This window comes from Mycteria americana, chromosome 12, assembly GCF_035582795.1.
Source record: "Mycteria americana isolate JAX WOST 10 ecotype Jacksonville Zoo and Gardens chromosome 12, USCA_MyAme_1.0, whole genome shotgun sequence".
In the NCBI taxonomy this organism is placed as follows: domain Eukaryota; kingdom Metazoa; phylum Chordata; class Aves; order Ciconiiformes; family Ciconiidae; genus Mycteria; species Mycteria americana.
Window position 1 is genome coordinate 356301 of NC_134376.1, and position 20383 is coordinate 376683.

General features: G+C 41.9%; 1 protein-coding gene across 3 annotated transcripts in view; it reads right to left on the bottom strand.

Annotated features, from left to right (window-relative positions):
- Positions 1-20383, bottom strand: part of PDPK1 (3-phosphoinositide dependent protein kinase 1) — a 53281-nt gene that overhangs the window by 25591 nt on the left and 7307 nt on the right. Inside the window, exon 1 of one of the 3 annotated variants that reach the window (XM_075515294.1) lies at positions 9986-10192. The exons of the other annotated variants lie outside the window; for them this stretch is intronic. Coding sequence (XP_075371409.1) covers positions 9986-10177 — 192 coding nt within the window. The 5' untranslated portion in view covers positions 10178-10192. Of the gene's footprint in view, positions 1-9985; positions 10193-20383 lie in introns of those variants that run through there. 3 annotated transcript variants of the gene reach the window in all.

Below are 20383 nucleotides of genomic sequence, written 5' to 3' on the forward strand. Positions count from 1 at the left end.
AGTATGCATCAAACAAATACCACACTGCTCTAAAGCAAGTACAACCACAACAACTGCATCTCTGCTAGCTTTTTCCCCACAAAATCTGCAACACTGCTTTGCTGATACGGTTCTATCAACACTAACAGCAGCAAAAAAATACTTGTAGAGACTGGGCCTTCTGAAGCTTCCAGTTACCTTTTACTTCTAAGTGACATAATACTGAACCCCGAAGATGACTTTTGCTACCACTGAAGAAAGTCACTGAAGAAGATGATCTTTGTTACCACTGAAACTCTACTAGCAAAATCTCATTTCTGTTACAAAGAAAGTCAGTGTGAATAGGGTCCTAACCTATGGCTTGTCTGGCAACACTGAGTCTAACCGCTGACTGTGTTACTGAATCTCTAGCTCCATTAAGACATAGGGCAGACATGATCAGAAAAGCTCTTCCATCCACTTACCTATAAGGCCAATTTTTTTGGAAGCAGACCTTGCTAACAAAGTATTATTTACACAAAGCAACACGAGCTCTACAACTCAACTGGTATATTTGCTTTGATTACAAACAATGCTGATGAGACTGTATAAGCTAGAACATTGGCACAACCCTCTTATAAATGTTTTTTACGGTAAACTGTATTGCAGGTCTACTAAACGAAATAATGCAGACAGACATCCATAAAACGTTTGACTTGGCATTATATAATGACTGAAATACAGAATACTGTTGAGGAAAATGAATATAGGACATACTTCAAGTAAAACTGGTTAAATTCTTCAACAACTTATATTTAATAGTCATCACCAAACAAGGATCTCTTCCAGTTCACACCTGGACTGACTCTCAAACCAAAAAGGTTGAAAGAAAAAGAATAATTGCGTAAATTTAAAGACTGAGAAAAAGAAACCACACACAATTTGGCAAAAAAGTGTATCTCTTACTTAAAGCAATCTACAGCTTTTGGTAAATTAGACAGCGAGACCTTACTTTTGCCTCTACCAAAACATTATTACAAATTAAAATATGGTCCAAGAACTTAGGCATAATGGTGGGAAACAAGTGGACAAAGAACTCAAGCTAGTCCGTACCTGAATATACAGAACTAGAAAGCATCAACTAGGAGAAGCAACATCCTACTGCCGCTAGTACTGTGCAAACACTAAGGAGAAAACTGAAACAAACCAGTTTCAGGAGGAAAAATCAAGACACTGAACCCCTGGAAAAACATCTAATCATCTGACTACATTAAGCTCTTGAAATCTGTGTTTATTAAGGAACCTGACTGTTTTAGCCTTGTGATACCAGAGAATACAGAACTCTAAAAATTAGGATCACCTGCAATTCAACACAAGTCTTACTGGATATAAGAATTACTGAGTGATGTATGCCATAAGTGTTGGACTAGAGTATAAGAAGTTCACAGACTATCATGAAGATAAAACAATACAAACATGTATGCCCTACCTCAGCAAAGTCTGCTTAAGAAATTATAGAATTCAGAAAGCAATATAGGATATCTATGAATTAATTTTTTCACTTGCAAATGGAATTTGAGAGGCTTTCAAAACAGATACTACATGATACAGTATAAGATACTCTCCCTGGCTGTCATAGTATCCAATCACAGCTTTTAAATCTGTGCCAAACAGCCCTTTGATACAGGAACAGAAAGATCTTCCAAAATCTATAAATCTAAGATTCAATGTCCAAATGAATACACTTGTCCTCAAGTAAAAATATGGAGTCCATCTATTTATCTGTGCAATTAAGGAGGAATAAAGGCCTTTATTTCACATTGAGCGAAGGTAATTGCTTTCATTGGACAGGTGTTTTGTAGTTTTAGAGATAAAGCTGACTTGCTACTACTTATCAATACTGAGATTCCGCTAAAGACAGTTTAAGTTAGATGGGCTTGGCCTGAGAGGTTTTATAAATTATTTTGATATTGTCATACAAGCCAAAAATTCTGAAACTGAAATTTATTTTGTATTGCTTATAATTTAAACATTGACAACCTGGGGTCTCCTAAGGATTTATCTGCAAAAAGCAAAGGGAAAAAATTAACAGCTAGGCAGTTCCATTTAATATATTCTTTTCATGGCACACTGGTGTTTCAGAGGGTTGACAAAGATACAGCAACTCCATCTGACACCCATCTTGTATCTGAAAAAGAGCATAAGAAGGGGTAATTAACAGATATTATGCACAGCTTTCCCATTGGCCTCCTCCCCCCTCATATCCCACAATGAAAATGTTTACCATCCAGGTTCTCCAATACCTATTTGTGACAGCCTCTACTTCAAAGGCTAGAGTGCAACACACCCTGGAAGTTCCAGCATATTCCAAAAGAAAAAAAGCAACTCATCAGGTCAGATACTAAGATGGGCCTGAATATATGTCCTCAAACTATCATTCCTCATAGTACCTAAAAAGAGAATGCAGGCAGAAGCAGGGTAGTTCAGCTACGAGAAATGTTAAGATACAAAGAAACACTGATTCAGAGTAACAAAATCCCACTAAAAGCCTCACCTTCCAGTGCAGAGAGCACAGTACAGGTGACACTTCCCCTTACATACCAATCCCATCTGGGAGTGGTTTGCAGGAAGTGTAATGATTATTCCTATCAAGATTCAACACCAGTTTTCCTTTCGTAAACTCCGTACGCTGCTACACCAGAGTGACTGCCATGAATGAAGGCATCCCAGAACAATAATAGATGGTGTGCTTTCAATAAACTGCAGTAAACATCAATTCTCATACCTTATATCCTCGTGTCTATTTATGCTCTGGACTTCTGTCTAAAAATGGACTGTCAGACTTTCTGCTAAGTGACCAACAGCATCCTCCTTCTATTAACCAATTGTACATACGTGTGTATATATAAACAATATACTGAATAATTTATGAAACTCCACTGCATGCCAGTTTCCATTTATATATGCTTAGAAGTTTGTCAGATAATTTAAAGAATTCAATAATACATCTATTTGCAAACATTATTATTACCTTTAAGGAGTGAAAATATTTGCTAAAAAAAAAAAAAAGAAGAGAAAATCCATTCATATGCCTTAAAAAGCATCACTAGATGCTGTCAGACTGTCTTACCATTATAACATAAAATCAAGCATGTAATGGACAGGACAAAACTCAGATTAAGCCAAACCTCACCAGTACTTCTGAATGCACTACACAATGAGTAAACTGTTCGCCCATGGAACAGGTTAACTTTGACACTCGAATACATACAGCCATATTAAAAAAAATTAAAACACCATAGTAATTGGGAGATCTTTAAAAACATGTACTCTGCTCACACTGCCAGCTTGATAGAAGATTACCTATCTCTCCAGTCAGGAAGGAATACCACTAGACCAAACAGTAAGGAAACCACATTCAGAAGTATGCTTTCAGATTCTGAAATCTGAGGAAAAAAATTGCCAAAGGCTTTAAAGAACCACACTCGACATTCATTCATCAAAAAGAAGAAATGTATTAAAAAACTATTGAACTGAATACTACATTGGCAAATACCTAGTCTTCTCTGGGATGAAAACATTAAGTCATACTTTAATGACTTATCTCTGTGCACCAGGGCACGCAAAATGTAGCATTAAAAAACCTAGTTCAAAAAATAATCTGATCAAAAGGGGTGATATTAAGGCATTTGAAAAGAAAAATTTCCTGGTTTTAGGTACTATACAAAGCAGTTAATTAAACAAGCTGGTTAATCGTCAACATATCACAAGAAGTGCAGTTTATATTGAAATGACAGATCTTGTTCAACCTTTCTTAAGGCAGATAATTCAAACATCTAACACAAAATCATAACAAAGAAAATCAACAGGCATTTCTAAGAACAAACACCCCCCTCCAAAAAACAAACGAGGCACTTATTAAAAACTGTACTAGGTTACAAAGATGCCGAAGATATTTTCCCAGGAAAACAGGATGTTTTTTTCTACAGAGAAGTTCTCTGAAGATCTAAGCCATTTTCTTCAAACTGCAGTAAACAAACCCTACTCCAGGTATTTGTTATTTGTAGATATCAAAAAAGCATTAACATCAAACGTTAATCTTCTGTAGCACAGTGGTTTGCGTTTATGTTGTATAGAGCTGCATCAGCACTCTTTCAAACCTCATCGTCAAATGATATGCAAAGATTACTGTAGAGAACTTAAGATCTAGCTCATACCCCTACACATTGCCCATCAACTCCATGTGTCTTGAAGAAACTGACCATTACAATCAGCAAAACAGCCTGAAGCCAAACAATTTGTCAAAATCTATACTTTGATCAAGGCTCAAAAGTGGTTACCGATTACTACATTTAAAAGAACAGATTGAAATCTCATATTTCAATTATAAAAGCTATTTTAACACAACTTTGTTTTGCAAAAGAATCTGAAGTCATAATCTATCTGGAGTGAAATTTATTGGTCTCAGAAGTTGCCACATGAAAAATCTGTTGCTTAATAGACCATTTTTATGAATAAACCATGCAAATTTCAAAAGCATTCAGTTATATAAAAGGAGGACTTTGTTGTTTCAACAGACTGCCATGCTAACTGATTAAAGAAGTCTAGGCTCTGATCCCCCAAAACAACTATGCTCACCTTCATGTGCAGTGTCATTTGAAACCTCTCAAATGCTGGAAGGTAAACATTCATTGAAGCACTGCATAAAACTGTTCCCCAAAAAAATCTCTTAACAAAGTATCTTGATGGAAATGACCATAATTTAAAAGAAAAGATGACTCTCTAAAAGTAATGTCCTGGTAATACATTTCAAGATTAAAGATTGTAAGTGTTAACAGAAGGGGAAAGCTTTGAGCAGATAATTCTTCTAAGACACTATTCTACCTAAACTGGCTGGGACCTTTGCAATAGTGGGAAACAGAATTATGAAAAGAATTCAAGTTGATGTAGTCTGCTTGATATATTAACAGCCCTAACACAATTTAAAGAAAAATTACAGTAATATGAAGGTAATGTTAAAAATGCTCGTAACAAATCATCATAACATACAGTTATTATTTCAGAGGAAATATATATAAAACCCTAGTTGAGTCTGACATAATGCCATGCTGTAATAACCTATGAGAATTTGATTAGTAAAATTATTTTTTTCAGGGATTTTTCTTTGTATTACTGTCAGGCACAAGTAGGTTGTTAAAAAAAGACTCTAGTATCTAGTCGGCAATTGTTTGCCTCATGTTTGAAATCAATTTTGGAAGATACAAGTTGTATCTCCAAAACATAATCAGGAAGATTAACTTTGAAGAAGAATCAAAATTAATTGATTTTTCTTCTTAAGCTTTCTGGATGTACATTCCCACCAAGTTCACGGTATACAAAGAAGTGTTTTAAGACACTGTATTGTTCATATAAAATAAGACGACGACATACTGTATTGTTCATATAAAATAATCTCAAAACACCAGACGCAAAGCTCAGCTCTGACAGTCTACCTCCTTCATAACCGAACTGATCACCTACCACCAGTGCCTTACTTTCTGCAGCAAATCTATCACGCAGTTTATCCATAAGTGAGTAATGAGGTAATCAGATTCATGTTATGTCAGCAAAAATATAACCAATAGGCTCAAGGATTTGGAAGCACAGAGAACACCTCTACATGGTGGTACACATACAGCGGTACTGCCACTAATTTCCAGGATTCTAATTCCAAATTCAGGTAGGGATTAAAGCTAATGAAAGGATTTGTAAGAACCTGCATATCAGCCAGTTACCCTCTAACTGCTAAGCAAAGCACTTGAGTTCCAAGCACCTTCAGGGGCAGAGACTATTTAAGGCCTCCTTCCACCGCCTCCCCCACCCCAAGCCTCAAAACAGATCAGAAACAGGAAACCACAAAAATCTCTAAGAACCTAAAATCAGCCTATGGCCCAAATAGCTATGTATGTAAACAAGCCATTGAGAATTCATTTCACACAAACAGATCCAGGCCAGCTCACAAGAAAACAAAAGCCATCTGTAATCGCAATAGTCTAGATCACATTCTACACCATCGGTTATCTCGTGAAGCACACCAATACTAAGAGGTGTTGCGCAGCATGGATGGGCGCTCGTGCTAACAAACACAAAAGGACTTCCTATACTAGGCTCCTTGCTAGCGACTCTAGGAGGCAAAGAGAACAGTTTTGGGTGAAGAGCAGAGAAACAGCCACACAGAGGTGGCAGTATGTAGATGGAGCGTACAAGTGTTGGACAGCACAGTCAAGAACCATAAGTTAAATTCCTGCAGGATTACTAAAGAACTGAACATCAAGTTTAATACCTTCTTTCCAGAAGAATGTGCTAAGCAAGTTAATCCTTCCAATTTTTCACCATAAAGAATTACAGAATATTTGCCAGATGAAGTATTTACAGCTTGTCTTTTAAAGCAGAAAGCAAGTCTCAACTTCAGTAGTCACACAACAAACCAGTTATTTCCTCCAGCACTGTTAAGTAGAATCCATAAGGTGTGAAAAATAAGGTTCTAGACCAAACAGCTCACTTTGTGCATGCTGCATTCAGTCCTTTCATACACTTTAGTTAGACTTTAGTAACCTTCCACAAGCTTACCTGCAAAAACGATGTCAGAAAGGGAAGTGGGGAGGGAGAAAAATCAGCTCCTTCCCCTTTTTTGCTTCGTTATTACATACACATAATCTAACTTGGGCACCTGCAAAAAAAGTTTTCCCATTTGAAATACTGGAAACAATAATTCCTGGGCTTCACACAAATTCTTCAGGAAGCTCCAATATGAGGAACTTGGAGAAGGATTTTATCTTTTAAACATAGTGTTTTCTGAATTAAGTTTTTATCTTTCCATATGAAAAAGTAATTTCTCACTTGCATATTTTCTGATGCCATAGATGTGCTAGTTCTACAGCAATCCATACAACTTTTCTAGAGGGAAAAAAAACTAGATCAAATACAACTTTACTGTTCAAAAACAGGGATTACTAAAATATTTCACATCTTCATAGGTCAAACCTATTTTTATTACTTTGCCAGTTTATTATTTTTTAACAAAGTCTAACAAAGTGACTGCACCCTTGGTTTCATACCTTCTGTACCAAAATTCTAACAAAGTGACTGCACCCTTGGTTTCATACCTTCTGTACCAAAATTCCTGCAAGTACTTCAATACTTAGCATCCCTTTCCAAGTTTTTCCTGCAATGCTGCCTTCCAACTGATCTGCTTTAGGGAAGTGGAATGAGCCCGAGTCTGCAGGGTGTCTTACAACGTCCAGCTACAGCAATCTACTTGCAGAGTTTCAAGAACTATATGAAATAGACATTACTTCTAGCACTGTAAGTAACAGACCAATAATCCAAAGAATAATTTGCTTTAAAAAAAAGTCTACCCACACAGCGGATTCATTCTTTAGTTGAACATCACTATTATACCCAGATTATTCTCTGGATTGTCTCCTTTCTGTGAGCTACCAGCACTTCCTATATTAGAAACATGAGTGCATATAAAATTGCTCCTCTTTCATAAGCTTCTTCCATTTTTTCACCTTTGAGCACCATCTCAACATCTGTATCTTTTATTATTTTCTATTCCTGCAGCCTGCTCTGGTAAGAGATTTACAGAAAACTTATCCCACTTAAAAGCCTATGCATGAGTGATAACCCAAGAGGTTATCAGTGATAACACTGAAAACCCAAGAGAAGAGAATATCAAGCAAATAGGTATGTAGGGAAAACCCTTCAAGCCTGTCTGAAAGTTTTATACCTACAAATAACTACAAACAGAACTCTTACCATAGCCTAGTCTAATTCCTAGCATAGATGCAGAACTTACTCTATTAAGAACCCAGTTCTTTGAGAAGTGTAGTTTATATTAGCTCGGGGGGGGGGAACTAGCAGTTTTGTTCAGACATATCCGTGACTATACTATAGGTTCTATCAGGTCAGAAACACTAGGAGAATCTAATAATCACTAGAGCAGCTAAACCTTCCAGTGAAGATGTTGCTGAAAATGAAGACGTGAATAATCATTCTTCCAGACTCTTCATTTTGAGAGGAAGAGCACTTCTTGATATGAGACCCAATGAAGGCATTAACAGCAAATAACTAAGACCACACTGACACCTGCAACTAAAGCAGCACCAAAGTTGTTTCCTTCTTAAAAGTGCAATTCTCTCCTTGGTAGCACATCTTCAGAAAATAGTAGAATGTTTTAGGAATTGTCCCCACATACATGAATACAAAAATTAACTGTTTTGGCAGAGGAATGCTGGAATACTCTTTTCAAAGCTGTGCTCTGTTCTCTCTCCCCCCCCCCCCCCAAGTCTTTTGCATTTATAGTGAAACAATCACAGAACTCATTAATATCATTAATTCCATCACACAAACATTAACAGTAACTTGCTCAGAGTGTCAGAAATACTGGATTTCCCATATTTGATATCACCTGAACTACAAAAAGGTTAACTGAATCAAGCCAATTCTATCTGCTACTACCAGTCAGTACACTCACCTGACCAGAGAAATACTAAACAGGATGGAAGACAAGGAATTAAAAAGAAGTTACCCTGAAAAAATATTTTAGTTTTAACAAAAATGGTTGTCAACTTTGTTCTTCATTGATTCTCTCTCTGCACGTTTCTCTTACATGCAGGGACCTAACCCGTATATAGAAGAGGAACAGAAATGTATTTTGGAGAGAAAAACCTGGAAAGGGAGGCAACAAGCAAGGACAGAAGCACAAAGGGAAGCATACACCCTGTTTAAAAAAGTAAACAGAAGTCATCTCTGATGCTGAGAAGCAGCCATATGGAGCTCTATCAAGTGGCAGGAAAGCAAAACTAATTCCTGTGATAATCAAACATTGCTTTATTTCATAATCCTCGGTGCAGTATTTCATGTCCTCCCCTGTAGGGCTATTCCACATAATAATTCTCGTCTTCAGACAACAAATATGATTATCCGTAACGTCCTGATGAAAAAGGCACCGAGCATGAAGAGGAAAACACACTGAAACAGGACTTCAGGAATCAACGCAGCTCTGCCGGTCTCCATGCCAAAGACCCTCCTTAGCCAATTCCAACTGATGAAGAAGTTTTAAGCGCTGCAGGGTGGAGCTTAGCAGCTTGCAACCGATGGAAAGCACACGAGACCCGAAAGCACAGCAGCGTGCACACAAGGATAAGGAACGTATCACTGCCAGTTAGTTACACCGACGTCAACGAAAGCCGGTCGTTATTTTTGTAACAAACACTATTTTCGCAAGGGAATCTCTGCGCTAACTAAACCGTACCATCTACAACGCAAACTAAGATTTACCATTACCGCTTCTGCGTATCAGCGACCACTCCATCTTACGCTAGTCAGGGCTCACGAAACGTTAGCCTTTTACACTGTGAGACTAACGGAAACAACCACGTTCGAAACGGCGTCCTGCCACCACCCTCACCATCTTCCTCACGCGCTCGTTCCACGACAAAAGAAGCGGGTCCCAGAGCGACAGGTGCTCCGCCGGTGGGAGACGGAGCCGGCCCGGCACAGCCACGCCAACGCCCCGCACCCGGAACCGAGAGCGAAGCTCCGCCAGAGGCCGCGGGGCGGCTACTTCGGCCTCGGCCCCAGCCTCGCTTCCTCCCGCCGACGGGCCGAGCCCGGGGCGCCCGCCGCCGCGCTCGCCTCGCGCCTCAGGGCCCCGGCGGCGCCCGGGGCGGGAGCGGGGCCCTCCCGCCAGGCCCGCGGCGACCCGGGAGGCGGAACAAGGACCGGGAGAAGCAGCGCCGAGGCGGGCCCCACGGAGGGCAGCGCTCGCTCGCCCGGCCGCCCTCCCTGCCCGAGCGGGCGGCAGGCGGCGAGGCCGCCCGCGAAACCCCACCGCGACCCCGCCGCCCGGCAGCACGTAGGGCACGGGCGGCCGCCCCCTCACGGGCCGGCCCCAGCGCCCGGGCCTACTTCTTCCCCCGGCGCCCCGCGGCCGCCAGCAGCCCCGGGCGGCCGCGGCGCTGGCCCCGCGCCCCGGACTCACCAGGTGGCTGCTGGTGCTGGCCATGGGCCCCGCCCGGCCGGCGCGGCCCGCGCTCCGGTCGCCCTTTAAGATCCCAGCGCACGGCCGCCGAGCCCGAGCCAATGGGGCGCCCGCATCCCCCGCCCGTGACGTCACCCACAACAATGCCCCCCCCCGTCGTGGGCAGGAGTTCCGCGCAGCCCGCTGGCTCATTGGCGACGCCACCTGCTACTCATGCGCGAGCCCGGACAGAGCGTCCCCCGTCGGTCTCGGCGTCCCCGGCCAAGGTGAGCATGCGCAGTTGCGGGGGTGACAGTGCCGGCTTCAGTTCCTGTGAGGAGGCTGAGCGGGGTGAGGGCGGAAGAGGGCGGGGCAGCCTGGCAGCGCGGCCTCCCCAGCCCCCACCTTGCGCTCACATCCGGGTTCGTGCCACGACGCAAGAGTGCTGTGGGAGCGACGACGTGGTGGCGTCAGGAGGGGGCGGGGGATGTCGGGGCAGCGCCTGGCGCCGCTGGGGGCTGTGCCCGGGCCGTCTCCCCGCTGCCAGCGCTGGTGGCGGCAGCTGGTGCCTTGCCGTGCGGCGGGCCGTTGGGAGCAACGAGCCCTCGTTACAGACACGAACGCAAGTGCGTCATAAATGCAGTTTCAGTACAGATGTTCACTCCTTAAAATCTGCCTTCTCTGGAAAAAACACACGTTCCGTGTGCCCCGTGGGAAAATTGGCCGATTCTGACACGCGATGTTCGTTACAGGGCTTCCCTCGGCAGCCTGGGAGCGGAGCCATTTCTACCTCTTGTAACGAACGCGCCCGCTGAGCTCCCGCCAGCGTTCCCTGAGCCGCCGCGGTGCGGGAGCGGGAGCGGGCTCCTGCCCGCCGGGCTACCCCAGCGCTGACCGCGCCTTTCCCCGCGGGAGGCGGCCGGAGCCGCTGCTCGCCGCCGCCGGGGTCACCGGCGTGCTTAGAGGGATGGGCCGTTTGTGCGCGACGCTCGGCAGGAAGCAATTTGAATTTGTCACGGGACTGTCGAATTGCGAGGGATCACTCAAAAGGATGGTGCGGGGAAGCGCCGTCTAGTTTAGCGAACCGCATCGGAGTCGACAAGATACAGATACTTAGCTTCAAATGGGGGGTGGGGTGGAGGGCCAGGGCAGCCGCAGTGTCCCGCTGTTGAACTGCTTTCTTTAGGAAGATTTCTGCAACAGCCAGCCTAAATCGACTTTCCTGTATGATGATTTTCTCTTCCCTTTCTTCAGCAGACAAGTAGATCATGATCTTCTAATAGGTTGGGCGGGGGCGTGGTGGTTGTTTCAAATAGACCTTCACTCTTTTTCAGTCTGTATCCAAAATTTTGGCCTCTCTCATAGGCAGTGTTTTCTTCCCTGGATTATTTCCAACTGATTTACATCTTCCTGAAGATATTGTGCCTAGACTGGGATACACTGTTCAACTGCAGCCTCATTAGTTACAAGTAGAATGAAATAAGTACTTGCTACCATTCTCAAATAACATGTCTCTTATGTGCTATAATAGTATTTGTCTGTTTGCAGTAACAGCTCACTGTTAATTCATTATTTATATTATGGTACACTGCAGCTCTCACATCCTATTTCAATATAGTGCTAGTAACCTATTATGCCCTGTTTATATTAATGCATTTGCTTTCTCTTTCAAAGTGCAATCTGTCACGCTTTATGGAATTTCATGTTATTTAGACTGTATTTAAAAATTGTCAAAATATTTTTTCTCCTCATTTTTGTCTCCCAAAATGACTAAAATCCTTCCCAGAACATGTCACAAATCTTGTATACATACTTTCTATTTCGTCACCAAAATGAATGAAAATATTGAATCAGAGCAAGACTGAGCCAGGACAGACTCCCAGAGTACCACTTGAAATGCCATTTCAGTTTAACGGGGAACTACTAATGACTAGACTCAAATGCATTTTCAAAAAGTATAATCACTCATTCATAAGTCTAGGTGGTACCATTTAGGCCAACCAGCTTCCTTAGTATTCCTTTAAAATTGAATTGTGTCAAAAATCTTACCAAAGTCAAATTATATAATATCTACTTCTTCCCCATCATCAGCAAGTAAACTCTTTTGTCAAAGAAGGAAGTTAATGAATCACTTTATAATGTGTCTTACTTTTTAATCCCCTAGATATTTAAAAAAAAATTTTTAGTACTTTAGTCCAGAATCCTTTTAAAGAATGAAGTTAAGCTAGTTGGTTTATCATTATTTTGGGCCCTATTTTTCCTACATTTAAAGATGAGACTGTTTATCTTTCAAAAGTTCTCTAGGTTTCTTGTTCTGAAAGTTATTCTCAGAAATAACTTTCAATGTTGCAGAGAGTGCTCGGGTAGTTATTTATGGTATGCTTGGGGTTTTTTTTGTTTTTACAAAAAATACTTTAGGGTGAATTCCGTCTGGCCCTGCAGAATTTAATGTACCTGTTAAGGGGTTTAACTCAAATTTTGTGCGTGCTACTATCGTCTTGTTAAAGTGAATCATATTAATTATCTTCATTGTTAAACTATAATGTTCTACTGAAACAAAAAGAGGGTGCCGTATACTTGAATCCATTATACGTCATCTATTATTCCCTCCCTGTCCTGCTCAGTAATTGGCCTCTACTCTCCCTTTTTCCTCAGACTGCTGACAAACTCGTAGATTTTGTTGTTGCCCCCTTTTCTATTTAATTTTAGTTTCTCTGTTTGATTTCAACTGAGCAAGAGATAAAAATCTCTACTGTACAAGTTTTCCAGCAGGTCTGGTACCCTAAACTCTGCAAGAAGAAGCTGTTGGACTCTGCAGCATTGTCTTCATCTCAAAGGATGACACAGCAAAACTTCCTTTTGCGGCACCAATGAATGCTTTCCATGCTGAAAGGCTTTATGCTGGTATTTCATGAAACAGCTTTAGAAGCTATTGTGTGCTTTATTACCTCTGTTCTGAAGGCACCATTCTTTGATTTTCTATAAAGAAAAATGCTACAGTTTACTTTGTCTGATGTTACGCAGCAGAACCTAGCAAATTGCCTGTAGTGATGCTGTTGTCTGATTTGTGTTTGCCTCAGCTCATATGTGGTGAGATACATGTACAGTCTGCACGGCTGATCCACAGCCCCAATAAGCAGGGATACAAATGAATCTGAATATGATGTCTGCCTAAGTTAGCCCTACTGGAATAGGAAGTGAGTCTGAACAGAACTGTCCTGACACATACAGCTTAACTGAGTAGTCATGTAATGTTATTATGAGTCTGCCCTTCTTAATTCCTTCCTTTTCTTTGTGTTCACAACTCTTGGCTGTGTAACATTCGAAATAGCTGTAAACTTTGCTCTGCACAATCCATAAATTTTACTAGTTCTGTGACGAACCTCATACTTTTTAAGCCTTATAAAAATATGCAAGGCATAAACAAACATAAATCTGACTGTTCAATCAGCTGTGTGGACCATTATGATACTGTCTATTTATGGAGCCAAAACTGTGAACAGATGAGAGAAAAATTTTGCCATATCAAACGGAAAAGAATCTGCCTTTTGGCCAGGAGGATCTATTTGAATTCACATATGTGAAAACCAGCAGAGCGACAAAGCATTCAGTAGCCACAAACACTATTATGGTAGTAATGCCCTATCTCAGGTACACAAAAGCTTTTTGCTACTTGGCAGAGTTTCTCCTGCTTTCCTTACCATAATTCGGCATTGATGTTTTCCCAGAAGTCTTTACTTTCCATGATCCCAGTTTATTTACAAAACTTTTAAAATAATACAACAAATCTTCTGCCTACCCTTTCTCGATAAGAGTATCTTATGCTTTTGCCTACTAAAGTTACAAGTATCTTCCTACTCTGCAAGGTTATGTGACCGCAACAGCATCACTCAGAATATGCCTTTGTAATTTTCCAAGAACCAAAGTCAAGTGCAAATACATTCCTCTGCAGCCCTGAGTGCTAACCTTCTGCTGCCACATGACCTCTACAGTGAGACAGCTTGGTAAAAGCCTACTCTAGTTTTAGGTATGCCCAAACCATTACTCCTGTCAAAAAAGTAAACTAGTGTTTCACAGCTGTAGTTAATTTCTGCTGTAGCACTTTTGCTATGTGGTGCAGGTGTTTGCATTTCACAGTGCAAGCATTAGGAGCTGTGGAGGCCATGTTAACAGATGATCTCTCAACTGCTTTTCAAATGTAGTTTTATTTTAAGAAAAAGCACTGTATCTGGAAAATAAAAAGCATGCAGCAATCCATATAAAGAGAATTAAAATAGGAGGGTAGTTCTATGCAAAATGCAGGGGAAAAATGAGATCAGCAGAACTAACAGCAGTAGTGTAAACATAATTTGCAAAGCAGGTGTAGCTGATGTAGCACTTCACCAGTAACAGTAACAGCAGAGAGAACTCTTTAGCACTTGTAAAACCTAGACAATTACTTAGGTGTCTAAAATACCTTTCCCTTTCCGCCTCTGACAGTAGAGATCCTACTTTAAGCATAATTTAAATCCCATTTCCATGGTCCCCAAACATGAATGTGGAGATAGAATTCCCTTCATACACTGATACACATTTAGAAGCTGCTAAGATTTTGCTCCAGGTACTTTTAGTATGAAATGTTTTGGGAATCTCATTTCTGAGTTTGATCAGGCGCACTCATCTACATTAAGTCTAATCTGAATCAATTTATGGAAGACATGTTCTGTGAATCTTTCTGAACTACGTATTTAGTATACAGTGGCTTGTGATTAACTTGAAGTTTACACAATGACCACACTTAAACTTCTAAACCTGTCATTCCATTTAAGTAGCTCTACCCCTTCGCGTTTCTTTCCGTGTAAAAGCGGTCCCATCTCTTCCAGTACCTCTTGCAGCCTTAGTTAATTTCCTGACAATGGTTGGCCAGAGTTTTTGAATACACAGTACTGCAGGAAAATACAGATATAAAGAAGAACTCCTTTCCTAGAGGAAATAATGTGTCTTGGGTAAGACAGTTTACTGCAGTACTCAGACAGGCAAACTGCACCTCCCCTGCCCTGCTGACTGAATTGCAACGGTGATTTTTTAAGAACGGTGTGTATCTTTGCTGCCCACCTGGTGACAGACCTGTCATTACCCGGCTGAGGGAGAAGGCAGCAGTCATTCAGCAGATCAGAGCGGGCCGGTAGAGGCGTTGCAGAAACGCTGGCGGGACCCTCACCTCCCGCTGCGCGGGCAGGCGGCCGGCCAAGCGCGCTCTTCCAGCAGGTGGCGCTGAGGCGCTGCGGGCCGGGGCCGGGGCCCGGGCCGCCGGCGGGGCTCGCCCTGCCCGGGGCGGTGGGGCAGCCCCCGCCACCCAGAGGGCAGATCCGCAGGGTCCGAAGAAAGCGGGCAGAGCCCGACGCTGGTGACAGGTTCACTGGCACTCCAGAGAAGGCGAGGTGGTGACCCACGTCCAGGGCCCAAGCAGGGAGCCCAGGAGCGGCAGGGATAGGGGTGGGCCTGGAGACAAAGCTCTAACGTAGGGCCAAGGTCTCTCTAGGCGGTAGGGCTGGAAACAAGGCTACCACATAGGTCCGGGGTCCATCCAGGAGTCAGGGACAGAGAGAGGGCTGGAGACAAGCTACAACATCCACCCAAGGGGTCCATCCAAAATATAACCTACCTAAAGCCTAGGTCCAGAGGCCATCCAGGAAATGACACAGAGACAGAACTGAAGACAAACCAGGTCACTCAGGCCTAAATGGAGGTTAACTGGAGCTCCTGGGCCCTGGGCAGAGGATGGGGGTGGGAGTCCCAGGTGGGACTGGTCAGGCCAGTTAAGGCCTATTGGTGCACTTCAGGCCATGACACTGAGGCAGACTACGCACAGCAGTTCTCTTCACAGAGACGTGCATTCCAGCTGTGTTCTCACCTAAGTCTCTGAATCATATGGCAACAGAAAGCATTTCTGTAACTGACTGTACAGGTGCAAAATCACATGTAGCTCTCTGGGTATTAGACCCGAGAGATAAATGAATTTTTAATACACAGTTTGCAAACGCTAGCAACTATATTGCAGCCATGGGAAAACTTTGACTATAACAAATGTCAGAAGATCTGTGATAGGCATATTATAAACAAACCCTAGACTTTTCCTCAGTTCATGTATACAAGTTCCATTCAGATTGGCAGGTGACTTCCATGTCACTGGACTATCTAGCCCCAGAAATATTACTGAGCTGACTGCATTTATTTGCTCAGAGCTGGCCCAAGATTTCCCAGCCAGGGAAGAAGGCATCCTGTCTTCTCCCTCCCACAGAATGCTGATTAAATAACTAACTTCATCTTTATCTCCAGCAGACAAAAAAACCCCCTCAGTTTGGCAGTAGCAGCAGTGCAGATTTTAGGGCATGAAGGTAAGGGAAGGTGATGAGAGGGGTCAGTAGTCTTTAAATGGCATATATGATCCTTAACTGTATAAAGAAGAAACTGGTATTAGGAGTCAAAAGGTTGTATTACCTACGTGTTTGGCACGGGTCCACCTTCTACTGCAATATATTGAGCTGTGGGAACCACTGTGCAAGCCATTGAAAACCATAATCTCATTATAAAGATGGAGTAACCAGTTCTGCACACTGAAACCAGGTGAGGCATGCTAGTGATTTATGTGAAAGCATTCTTAATTTTTTTCTCTAGTACTGTGAATCTCATTCTGAATACATCTATTATCTGTTTTTTAATGTAGAAGTATGTTATGAAAAAGTCTTTGCTGAGCAGTCCACATTGACGCCCTGATTCTTTTCTTAAACTAATGCTTTATTTAGACTTGCCTATGGCTTACAACTTTTTCAGCATTTGGCAGACCATGTTAGAAAAAGATAATACAAAAGATAACTCATTACTTGTGTTTAGACTGTAATGACTTACTTCTGTGCTCTGGCACTGCCTACTTTAGGCTTCATGTGAATCAGCTTGGCTCAAAAGCCATAATGTGTTGGGCCTGCAGTACCTTACAAATATAAATGTACTACTTCTAGACAGAGGCAAATATCATATAACACTGGGCCGTTGTACCTGCACACGATATCTAGAGCTGATGCTGTCATAGCAGTTTCTGTGTGGCACTCCAGTATGCACTGAAAATAGGAAGTCTGTTGACCACATCAATCTGTTCACCATCCCTAAAATGACAAGATTTGACACTGGGATTTTGGATTTTGTCAATTAACTTGGCTCCATGAGCATCAAGGAAGAAGCAATCCAAGTGCTGTAGTTTTGTGTTGCAACTTAAATCCTTAGCTTGCATGTTGTTAAAAACAAAAAAACACCCCCGCCCCCCGTGTGTTCATTCCCTTTCCTAGGATAAAAAGAACATCCCCTCCTCTTTTCCAATTATGATCACTAGTACATAAATATGTATGTCATAAAATATTACGGTTCTTGCTTTAGAACTGATAGTTTAGATCTCTGTACTTGATTAGCACCTCTGTCTTCAGCATTGCTGTGCCTCTAGCAGGAACAGATCTGCAGATTAGATTAAATTACTGAAGATTAAACAGACTATTTTTAATTTTTGGTGTTTTTACTAGCTAGATGAGTGAACATGTGGATGGCTCTCTGAAAGAGCATACACTCTGCTGAGGGATGCCAGGAGGCTCCAGGAGCTATGCTTCTCTGGAAAGGCCTGTGGTGACAGAGAAAGACTTTTGCAGCACAGGGTTAATGACTCACAGGAGCACAGCAGTACAGGAAAGATGGAGTGATAGGGCTGTGGAGCTGGAACTGACAGAGTTCACACTGGGCAGTTTGTAAGATGGTGCTGCTCTGAGTCTGACCAACATTCTCTGTCCTTTGTTTACACAATGATCAAATTTAACAAAAGTAAACTAAAAAGAGCAAGCTTATTTCTCTTGTCTCTGGAATTACTCTCCGCCTGTCTGCTTACTTAACCAGGAAAAGATTTATGGCTTTGTTTGGCCATTGACTAATGGCAGTCTCTGGAAAAAAGATTGCTTTCACAGGCTAGGCTTCTGCACCTTTGAGCAGGAGTTTGCAGATCAATGATCTTAAGCCCTGAAGCTCAGGGCTGCGGGGAATGTTGAGCATGCCGAACATGGCTATTTGACATTTGCATTTTGCTTTGATGCATTTGAAGCCACACTGTGAAGACAAGCCATCCTAACTGAGAGGGTACAACAGGTTGAGTGCTGTGTCTTAATGTTTGTGACTTGTTTGCTGCTCTTTCAAAATGAGTTTGTGTCAGTGCTGTGATACCTATACTGTTGAGAAACAGGCAGTCTGATCTTCTTACCTCTCTTGAAATGAGCATGCAGATGACTAAACAGCAGAATGTCTGACAGAGATACAGCTCCTGTCGCTTGTTATTGGGAACACCATTACTTCACCAGAGGTATAGCTATTGGGTGGGCACTAGCAGAACTATACTGGTGATCACATGCTAGACACCATGCAATAGCTCACCATGCTGGTCTCCCTTGGCTTTGCGAGCTGTAAGATACATCTTCACCGAGCAGCCTTCTTATCCCTTTTTCTGTTGGTGGTAGCAGCAGCACTGGCTTAGTGCTTTGGTCTGCAAACTAGGGAGAGCATTTAGTTCCTCCCTCTCCTACTTCTATGATGTTTTCAAACCAACCTGTACTAATGATTCATATAGTCAATGTTTTCTAAACTAAAGTTCTTTCCAAAGCTCTCAGACACTAACTGCTGAAAAATCAAAGTTTGCATTAATTCCTCTGCTTTATTTACTTCTGAATAATCATACAGTGTTAGTTCTTTTACTTTATCCACTTTAAGGAAAAAAAAAAAACACAACCAAAAAAAAACCCCACAACTAAAACAAAAAATCTTTGTCACGGAACATTTTCAACTACTTAGTGGCTTACAAGCATCACTTAAATATCTTCTGAAATTGTTTCCTTTGGCAAAACTCAACAGGAAGAAAAGAAAGGGGGAAATACTGGCCACTTTGTTCTGGTTGCAGATGATATACATAGCATGCACTCGGTAGTCCCAGCAAATGAAAGGCTTCACAGGCTTGACCAGAGCCCACATTATGTCTCCTTACTAGATGGTAGTTCTCTGTCTTCCACTGGAATGATATATATCACACTGAGAGGCAAAACTCAGCCTTAGAATAGTTCAGAGATTCTGTGAGAAGCTGTGAAAAAACATAGCTTGAACCTAATACCAGTCTTAAACATGACACAAAAAAACCCCAAACAACACAACCCCAAACCAAAACAAAGACACAAAGCAAAAGGACAGAAAAATGGGCTTTTATACATTGCTTTTCTAGAAAAATAGTAGTTTTTCATTGGCTGAATAAAAATGAGGCTTTCATTGTTCCAACACCTAATTGTAAAGCAGAGGCATTTTATTCTTTTTTTCTAGCTACAACAACTAACATTTTCTATGGTACCTTTCCTCTTTGCAGGTTTTCTGTTTTATAAGTAGCTGCATAAAAGCAGAAGCAGCTCAAAGTTGTTACAGTTTCACCTGGAGAACCGCTGATGCTGCAATATCATTTCAGCCCTTTAACCATCAGCCTGTCATCATCTCCAGACTCAGTTCTTATAGTCTTCCTGGCCTGGCCTGATGGACACAAGCAGCATCATCTTTGACTTTGCATTTCTCTCAAGTAATTTCCTACTACGTTTCCTTTTGCTTCTCTATCTCAAGTTTTGTGCTCTCCCTTCCATAGCCTGTCCTGCCGCTCCTTACTCGTATCTGAATATAATTGTTCCCATTCTCCTTTTGCTAATATAACCAGTACAGAATACCTTGTTAACTGAACAAGATTTTATGAAACTGGTTCAATTTCTGTGCAGACATGTTCATAAGCAAGGGCTATCAAGAGCTGAGAGATTTAAGATACCATTGATCTGAGAATTTCAGGAAGCATCCCTCCGATTCTGAAGATTTGAAATTTGGGACACTACATCAAGCCACACCAGGGGATCTAAAAGGTTGGGATCACCAAAATCCTTCAGGCATGTAGTCTTGTTTTACAGATTTTTCTTCTCCAGAGGAAATTATAGCAACTGTTAATGACAGTAACGTCACATTCTTCTCCTGCCATTAGATTGTGGTATAGTATAAAAAGCAACCTTCAATACAGTTTTTACAAGATAAAAAGCACAAAGGACCGGAAAGGGAATATTTTTTCAGATATCAGAAAAGCCCTTTGCTTACAACACTGAAAACAAATCACTGCTGGCACCTCCTGTGGCTGTCACACAAGTTGGATGTGAACTCCTCATTCTGTTGCTGCTTTTCTCCCAGATGAAGACTTCCCACAATAGTTCTCTGGCTTAGTACATGTTTTTGGGAAGGGTGTCTCGATCTACTTTGTTACTTATAACTGAAATCTTTCTTTGCATTGTCAACACTCATCAGTGCTAACAGTCACGAGAGATAAGCACTCCCAAAGAGGAGGGA